Genomic DNA, 9595 nt, shown 5'->3' with positions numbered 1-9595 from the left:
ACTACGCGATAGGATTAAGCTCGATCTGGAGGACCCAGCATAGAATCCCCATAAGAAGTGGCAGAGAAAGGCTGCTTTCATAAATTCAGCTATAACACTGGAGATTGGGATGTAACAGAGCTCCCTTTCCTCTCAACATCTGGACATCAGCACTTAATGTAGTAACTGCAAAACAAAGTTTCTTTACCTAACTGCTAAATTAAAGCTTGATAGAAAAAAAAAAAAAAGCTTGAAAGATTTGAGATCAGTTTGAGGAAGCATGATTATGTATCTTACATCAAACAGTTCCATCTATTTCAAAATGAGAAGTGTAATTGGAAACAAAATATTTTTAACAGCTCTAATGTCTATTGACACAGTACTACAATTGTGCCAAGTTCAAATGGCAAATAAGTAACATATCTTGTAAAGTTGAAGGAATATCAAGTTACTTATAAGAATTTAGTCACTGAACTCACATTTTGTTACTTTGAAAATATCTATAATGAGAGAAAATTTTCAATTATCCACTTTTAGAGAACTACCATTAGAAAGTTAGGACTTACAATTTTAAACCTCAAGTTTCACAGAAAAGGAGAAAGCTAATAAAATCTAAGTTTGCAAAAACTAAGTTACAAACAAGTTAAACACAAAAAGACAAATTTTTAATGCCATCTCCTTTAAAGTTAACTAAAATATTTTATAGTATATTATGAGCAATACTAGTCTGTAACTTCAAAAAGGAAGAAAACCCAATGTCTTCAAACCACTAATAAGTTAAAATCCAAAGAATATATCATAGAGCTTCTTTTAAGAGAGAAAAAAAATAATCTTAAAGATTTAAAAATCTTACATAATTGGACATCCCCTCACAGAAGGGTCACAAGGGACGAGCCACCTATGAATATAGTACCTATGAAACACACAACATTCCTCCAGTTCTTTAATGCTTCCTCCTCCCCACTATCACAACCCCAGTTCTGCCTTACAATCTGGCTAGGCAAGAACATGTACAATGGTACAGGTAAGAGTTCTTGACATACAGAATCCAAGACAGACAAACCCCTCAGGAACAATAATGAAAGTAATGATACCATGAGGATAGGGAGAAGGTGGGGGAGGGGGGGAGAAGAAAAGGGGAACTTATCATAGCATCCCACCCCAGGGATGAACATAAAAATAATTTATAAATTAGTGAGGGTGGCAGGGTGGGAGGGAGGGGCGAAAAGGAGCTGACACCAAGGGCTCAAGTAGAAAGAAAATGTTTGGAAATGATGATGGCAACATATGTACAAATGTGCTTGATACAAGTGATATATGGATTGTTATAAGAGTATATAAAAAAAGAGAGCTGTAAGAGCCCCCAATAAGATGATTTATTAAAATGAAAAAGATAAGGTTTAAAATAAAAGAAAGGGAAAATCTAGCAATACCTAGATTATTAAACTAAAATATCTTCATCAGAATATTTCATAAAATCAATGTATTGCTGGGCAGAATATGAAATCACTCCGATGACCTGCTTGCTACTAAGATGGACTCCTCACCAGCTCATGGAGTAACACATGGAAGAAGGTTACACTTAAATAAAAAACAAAAAGCCAACAAACAAAACCTCTCAAGAAGTAAAAGGAACTCCAGAATACACACGTTTAGAAAAGTATTCAAGCCCTACTCAGAAATAACACAAGATAGCCAAGTGGTTTAAAATCCAAGGCCTTTAATTGTTTTCAGTAATGACCATAAATGCCTTCACAAAATTCCTCTTTTACACTGTAAATAGAAGGCACAAGGCATTCCATAACACCCTAAAAGCAGTGATTCCTTCTGATGCTGGTGGAGGTAAACATTTAAATGGCAGGATTTAGATATTAACAAGGTTTCCTCTGAAAAAGTAAAAAATAAAACTCTGGAAATCACACAAATTAAGTTACCCAGTCATTCTCAGGTTCCCAATGTAACTTCAAGTTATTTTCAAAAGAACATAACTTGAAGTTAGATGATAAACCCCAGTAGAGTGACATGGTTTCCAACACGTTCCAAGTTTCATTTAAACACAGAAAATGAGAAGACACCATTATCATACTAGTTGGCCTCGTTATCTACTCTTTGTTGTGCAACACAAACATGAAAGACAGTGGTTTAGTTTAAAAGATCCTTGAGAGGACGTGAACAACTTTCAGATTCTGGTCACACAGGAGATATAAATTGTAAAATTACTAAAATACACTTTTTTGAAAAATAAGATGATGACAGTTTATACTTCTTTAAGCTTTCCCAGAAACACATGAAATGGTAGCATAGAAAAGGCAGTTGCTTGCCTTTCTGTAAGGCCAACTGCTGTTCCACCAAGTAACTCATTGGATTTAAAGGCAAATGATTTTTTTTTTCAAATGCCACTTTCTGTCTCTGACTTTGAGGTATTCTTGAAGAGACTGTGTCCACAAGAAAAGGGCACATTTGGGTATCAGACCACAGTTACAAAGAAAGGGAGCCTTTCTTGGGTCGGGAGTCTCCATGAGTTACACCAACAGCACTTCAAAAGCCATTTCTTTGATGAGTAACTTCACCTCAGTCAGGTAACTTAAAGGGTAAGTCACAGCTATATACATATGTGCTAGGTCATGTGTGCGTCTTTTAAACTGCGGGGCTTCAAGGAGTTTGTGGAAAGATCCCATTACCTTTTCATTTTTCCATAAACTTTTTGAAGCCCACTTGTATAGTAGCTTCTGTAGGACACTCCTATTCAAACACAAACCAAGCCATCATACCCTACCAAACCACAGTCTTCTGTTTTTTGGCAAGGTTGTATGGTTTAAACAAAACAACATAAAAACTTAGCTATCCCAATGACTTAATCATAAGAGCTCATGTCAAACAATAGTCGAAATGAAGAGTGTTATGAGAAATTAATTAGAAGTTAGAGGGAAGGAAAACCCTACCAAACAAATAATGCTACTGAACACCATTCTTTTAGCCACTCACAAAGGATATCACAGAGGTTTACAAATACATTGGAAATTAGTTTAGCTTAAAAAATAAAAATCAGCTTATAATTAAGACTATCTATGAGAAACACCCAAGCTAATTAATCAGAACAAGCCCAATTAGTACAAGTTAAGAGACAATTAACTATTCCTTCCTACTCCACAATTAATACGAATACATTCTTGTCTTTGGATAAATGGATGATTAAATTTTGAAAATGCTAATAAAAACCTTATAACAGCAAGGGAGAAGTTAAACAAAAAAAGCTTACTAATAAACACTGGGAAGCAAGCAATTCATTTGTAAGCACTGGTTACTCACTACCAAAAACCAGATTCAGTGCCATCGAATCAATGCTGACTCAAGAGACCGTTACAGGAGGACAGGGTAGAACTGCCCTGGTGAGTTTTTCGAGACGGTAACTTTTGGGGAGTAGAAAGCCCCATCTTTCTCCCTAAGAGCAGCTGGTGGTTTCAACTGTTGACCTTGCAGATCGCAGCCAGACTCGTAACCAGTAAGCCAACAGGGCTCCGGGTTACTCAGTAGAATGCCTTATAAAATTATACATCATAATGAAGATAAGAGAGAAGCTTCGAGACAAGCAGCTAGGCTTCATGAAACAAGTAGGACAGTGGAAGGCACTCCATAAGCACTGATGACGTCTAACGCTAGTTGTACAAGTCAGTCTCGTCCTCCTTCGTGGAAGATAGCCAGTGTGAATGTTATTTTCGTATCCCCCTGAGTTTTAACATGATTGGGCAAAGCAGCACCGATTTAAAAAAATACCTGCAATGCCAGCACTGCAGTTTGGAATCACGGATGGCCCCGCAGGTCTCGCCTAAGAGCACTTTAGAACATGATTAAAAATATAGAAATGCCTCTTGGTGGTTCAGTATTAAAGTGGAGCCGCACAGAGATCCGCTTTCAAAAATAATGCACTAAAGCAGTCTGTTCAGACAGGACAGTCTTTCCACCCCGTGTCCAACATTCACCACTGACTGCGACTTCTTTGCCACGGAAACATCTCTTTTTGTGCGTCTGGGTGAGATGGCGGTGTGCTTCGTGGTTCACAGTCATCTGGGCTGCACTATCTTGGCAAAGGTCATGTCATGCCTGTCTTGAGCAGAATGCCTTGTAGGTCCTCTGGTAACGCTAAGATGATTGCATCTATGTGTGTCCTTAATTTTTCCATAGTATCAGGTTTCAAAGGTAAATGATCTCGATCAGCCTGCACCTATAGGAGGGACATTTAGTAACATTTAAACAATCTTCTGAATTTATACCAAACACATTATATTCTGTAGATAAAACCGTTTTAATGGACTCCATTAATGGGAAACATTCAGACTTCATTTAGACCAAAATTTACAGAACCTTAAAAAAAGGCAATAAACAGGTCATACATAATTCATTATCAGGCTCAATAAAAGGCTTTTATGTAAATACAGATAATAAATATCTAGACATGCTATGTAGTATTAAATTTAAATTAAAATGTTTTTCTACAATTCATTGGCCTATGTAAATGATTTTATAATATAATGGCATCATTATGATCTACTTGAATAACCAGGTATTTTCACTCACTTCAACCCAAGAAGATGTAAAAAGAGAACATCTTCCAGAAAAGTCTTTTGTTCTACCTGTTTTGATAACATACCAGCTTATTTTTGAGCTTCAAAACAAGGTCCACTGTTTCTACTTCTGTGTGTTTCTGGATCCAGAGAAGTAAGTCCTGGAAGAACAAAGAAGTCTAAATTGGACATTAAAAAAATACCTATTTTAATAGGAGAGGTTACTGGAAAAGGAGAAATGGGAAAACTGGATATTTTAAACTAGATATTTCAGTAAAGTACTAGGATAATTATACACTTGTACCTAATATCCTAATATCTCTCAAGTGGTTAACTTTCAACACTAACCAGAATGACTATCTAATACTTAGAAGTACAGAAAATTTCTTTTTGAGGGTGGCTTTTTAGGTCAATCAAGAAAAAGTAAAACTGCAATTCTAAGTACAAAACTAAGCCCCTTCCCTGGGTTACAAAAGTCTTACATTCAGACTTACAGACAACTTTTACCTGTTCTAAATTCAACATAAAGCTTCAAACTGGTTCTGCCATGGCCAACAAAGTGAAACAGGAACAAACCAGAATTTTTATAATGAGAGTGACTCCCTGGTGGTAACCAGAATAGGAGAAATTATAGGTTGAAGCTTTGGGATTGGGACATTCAAGAAAGGTCTAGTGATCCCTTTCGGGAACCCAGTGTGTTAGACTGCCTCACCAGCAGGACTGTGGCATGCCACACACCATCAAAGTAGTGCAGTTGGCTGACATCTTGGAAGTCCTGCTTTAGTAGTACGTAAATTTCCCCTCACTTTGAAATGACTGAACCATCCCTTACAACTAATTCTTTTTCTCTTCTTAAACTTTTTATTGTGATTGCGGTCACAGTTCACAGCAGCGCTTTACTACAATCACCTTCACTTGCTGTATGCACAGCTTGCGAGTCACTGAAATGGCCTCCCACACTAACCATCAGGCTACAGAAGGACCATGTCCACCTGTTCTGACTGACCTACAAATGCTAAAGACACAGGAACAGATCTTGTTCAGAACTGCCTATATACTTCATAAGAACCATTAGCTAACCAGTTAAGCTGTGAACACAAGCTTTGCCTCTGCAAACAAGCTCTCCTGAGCTTCGGGTGGCTGTTTTCATCAGGATCCTTTTCTCAAAATTGTGACTGGGTTTATAATTAGAAAGTTAACCCTGGAACTGGCCCGCTTCAAGATTTAATGCTAAGTACAAATGAAAAATTAGAGACTATCCTTTATATACTCACAAATAGTTTAATTTTAAATAGCTTGGACATCATAGTTGTGGAATATGAAAAAGTCAGCTTAGACATATGAAAAATGGTTACCATTAACTAGTGAGACCAAGAATCGGGACAAGAATTCAGGACTACAGTTACACCACTGGGATTAGAATCCTGGCTCTCTCCAGTGGTATACTAAGAAATGCTTTACAGAGGTCTCTCCCCCAAAAGTCTCTGCTTTTGCATCTGTTAGCTTCTGTGGTGCACATACTCTTCCACAGCGCTGGCTCCACTGCTGAGCAGTGACAGGAACTTGAGACAGTCACGTGCCTTCTCCAAGCCTCAGGTTTCTCTTCATGCAGCTCCTAACACAGCCTGCCTCGGTGAATTGTGAAGATCAAAAGAGAGCTTCCATGGAAAGCCCCTGGGTCACAGATTATGATCTAGGAGAGTTAGCATTAGTAGTCTCTATCAAGAAGTATAATCCTCCAACCTCTAAGGGTAACTCTGTCTTCACTAGTTGTTAACTACTACATAAGCACACTGCTTTCTAACCTCTTCACAAAGAGCTTCTAGATGGAGTGCTTCCAATTTCTGGGTCATCTCCTTCCGCCGGGTCCTGAACCAGCCATCAAAATTAGGAGATTTTAAAAAATGCCTACAAAGATAAGTTATTTTAAAAAGAAAGTCTAATCATGACTTAAAATACAAATAAATAACAAACGAAAGAACACGGAAACAGACTAACCGGTAAAGCCCAATCCAATCGCCTTTTATTCTGGAGGTCAGCTGAGGTCCTGCTTTCTCGAGTGTTTTCATAAAGTCATCTGGAATGAACTGTCTTAATTGGGGAGGGCTCTACAAAACAGGACATACTATATTTTAAAAATTAGAAATGAATGCACTCACAGGAGTTGATTACTGTTGAGATCCAACCGAAGAATTTATGTGAATACACTCATACCTTCCACGGGGAAATACTTTTCTGCAAAGGCATCAGGCTTGCCACGTATCTTTCCTAAAACCAAGAAAAAAAGGTTTAAGTTACATGTGCTCACCGGGTAGTCTTCAGAGAGCTCCCCCCACCCAACCGAGACATTTTAACAGAGGTTTTCACTCCATACTCTTTTGATGGACATCAACAAATTGATCATTCCCCACAAAGCTTATAGCTAAATTCCAATAGAACCGGGGTGTTATATTTTCAATAAGCATTTAAATAAAACTTGAATTATTATTATCTATAATCTTGCAATATTATTCAGCAATACAGGAAAACAAAATAATGCTACATGCTACATGTATGAATCTTTTTTTCATGAATCTTAAAAACAGTATGCTGACTGAAGTAAATTAGACATAAAAGGGCAAATATCACATGATCCAACTTACATGACAAATTTAGAACAGGCAGATGCATATAAACCGGTGGCTTGGAGAGGACAGTGGTACACAGGAAGGGGAGTGCAGCCAAAGGAATACTGAGTGGATGCTTGGAATGATAGAAACTTTTGGAAATAGATAGTGGTGATGGCAGCACAATACGGAGAACCTGACTGTCAGTGAATTATACATTTAAAAATGGTAAGCACTCCTTAATCAATCATACAAGATCAAAGGGCAGCTTTTGCTTAGGAATACAGCTCAGAAAGCATTAAAGTGTAGAAAAGGAGGAAGAAAAGAAAACCCAGGGAGGAAGAGGGAAGAGTGCGATGACACGGAGGACCGCAGTCTGCATGACAACAAATGTGTGTGAAACGCTAAGTGGAAAGCCAATTTGCTCTGTAAGCTCCCACTCAAATCAAAATAAAGTTGAAATTTTAATTTTTAAAAAGGGGTAAAATGGTAAACATGGCCAACATTTTGTTACACATATTTCTACACGAGAATTTTTTTAAATTAAACTAAAACTTAGATAACTGACTTACGGTACTGGAGAAGAACATTGAAAGTACCATGGACTGCTATAAGGACAAACAAATCTATCTTGGAGGAAGTGCTGCCAGAATAAGCGAGGATGGCAAAACTTCATCTCACGTGTTTTGGACATGTTGTCAAGAGGTCAGTCTCTGGGGAAGGACAGCATGCTTGCTAAAGGGGAGGGGCAGTGGAAAAGAGGAAGCCCCTCAACGAGATGGACTGACACAGCCCCTGGCAACAATGGGCTCAAACATAACACCAATCGTGGAGATGGCGCAGGACCAGGTGTCTGTTGTGGTCGGAACCAACTCGATGGCACCTGACATTCGTCTTTTATGTTTTATTAGCACTTGATCCACATGTCATACAATTCAATCATATCAAGAAATGCACAACTGTCATCATATTCAGTTCTAGAACATTTTACTCCTTGTAGTCATTGTTATTTGTATATATTTTTTCTAATTGTGGCAAAAAAATACACAACAGAACATTTTCCAACACCACAACTTCTACTTGCATAGTGCAGTCATTGATTTTACTCTTCATTATGAGGGCCATTATTGATATCCTTTTCCAAAATCTTTTACCACCATTAACATAAACGTAAATGTCCCCTATGCAACAAGTCTTTCCCCTTTACCTATGGTAATTACTGGTCAAGTATGGCTCCTTCTTGTTGCTATTGTTTGTGGTTTTCTTGACAGTATTCACGTATCATATACTTCCATGGTGAAATCACTTTATAAATGAGTTGTATAATACATTTTTAATGCTAGTTAATAAATACCCTATTGAGTATTTACTTAAACAAATGGATTTAAATGGAACAAAATAAATAACCATCTAAGAAAGAATATTTCTTCCTAAATAAACCAGTAAAGATTTCCAGGTTGTCCCCACATACAAGGGGCATTATAAAGTTTGCAGGAAAAAGAAGTGATAAAAAAAATGTAGTTTTCCACAAACTTTTTGAAGCTCTACCATGATGTTCACCAGCAATTGTTTTCTTGTTATGTAATGTGTCAATTCTAACTCACAGCGCTCCTCTACAATAAATAGAGCAGAGGTTCCCCGTAAGATTTCCTACGCTATAGTATTTACAGGATTAGGGAAAATCCAATAAGTTACATTTTACAAATAAGAAAAATGAAGGTCAGAAAGAAGAAATGATGAACCGAAGCTGCACAGCTAATACTAGAACAAAGGATCCAGGGCTCTCGCAAAGAAAACTAATTTTAAGCATTGAATCCATGTGCAGGCAAAATTCACAACTTAAGATAAAGTTCTGAAGGACAGGGAAAACATTTAAATACCCTCCAGAAATCATCACATTAAAAGCTAATCTGCATTTGTTAACTTACTAATGGAATGATGAAGCTTTGTGTCAGTTCCAAAAAGTAGCGTCGGAGAATGACACTTTGAGCTTCAGAAGGACGCTTCTGTTGTACACCCTGAAAGAAGGCAACAGTACAAGGTTCATTGTGCAGTATCCAGAAAAGGAATCCTGAGAGTAAAACGTGAGTTTTTTAGTCAACTTCATTCATCCCATACGTAAACATATCAACGCACAATGAAGACTATTATCTGCCCTTCCATGAACTAGCTTTAGTGAGACTATTTGCAGTTTTGAAAAAAAGCATAAAGGAATATGATGAAATTTAAACATATATTTATGGAATAAGGCTACTTTGGAAATGGCTCCAAAACACTGTACCAAATTGAATTGAATCGTCCCTTCAGTCCCACTTTCTGCTTCCTTATACTATCTGCTTTTGAGACTCTCCATCTACTTTGATCACCCTTATTTGATTAGTCCTCCTTTAAACATCCTCTGAATCTTTTATTGACCAGATTTTCCCTTTCCCTAACCACAAATTTTAC

General features: G+C 37.4%; 1 protein-coding gene across 1 annotated transcript in view; it reads right to left on the bottom strand.

Annotated features, from left to right (window-relative positions):
• Positions 1 to 3391: 3391 nt before the first annotated feature.
• DENND6A (DENN domain containing 6A) overlaps positions 3392 to 9595 on the bottom strand; it is a 48565-nt gene continuing 42361 nt past the window's right edge. The window contains exons 14-19 of the mRNA XM_045290128.1: positions 9076 to 9165; positions 6756 to 6809; positions 6540 to 6649; positions 6347 to 6449; positions 4628 to 4702; positions 3392 to 4201 (exon numbers count right to left, since the gene is read on the bottom strand). Coding sequence (XP_045146063.1) covers positions 4070 to 4201; positions 4628 to 4702; positions 6347 to 6449; positions 6540 to 6649; positions 6756 to 6809; positions 9076 to 9165 — 564 coding nt within the window. The 3' untranslated portion in view covers positions 3392 to 4069. The remainder of the gene's footprint in view (positions 4202 to 4627; positions 4703 to 6346; positions 6450 to 6539; positions 6650 to 6755; positions 6810 to 9075; positions 9166 to 9595) is intronic.

The sequence above is a fragment of the Echinops telfairi genome, unplaced genomic scaffold, assembly GCF_000313985.2.
Source record: "Echinops telfairi isolate 266 unplaced genomic scaffold, ASM31398v2 ScPeMD7_31;HRSCAF=116, whole genome shotgun sequence".
In the NCBI taxonomy this organism is placed as follows: domain Eukaryota; kingdom Metazoa; phylum Chordata; class Mammalia; order Afrosoricida; family Tenrecidae; genus Echinops; species Echinops telfairi.
Note: the sequence above shows the minus strand (reverse complement) of the source record. Positions and strands in the feature narration are given on the sequence as shown.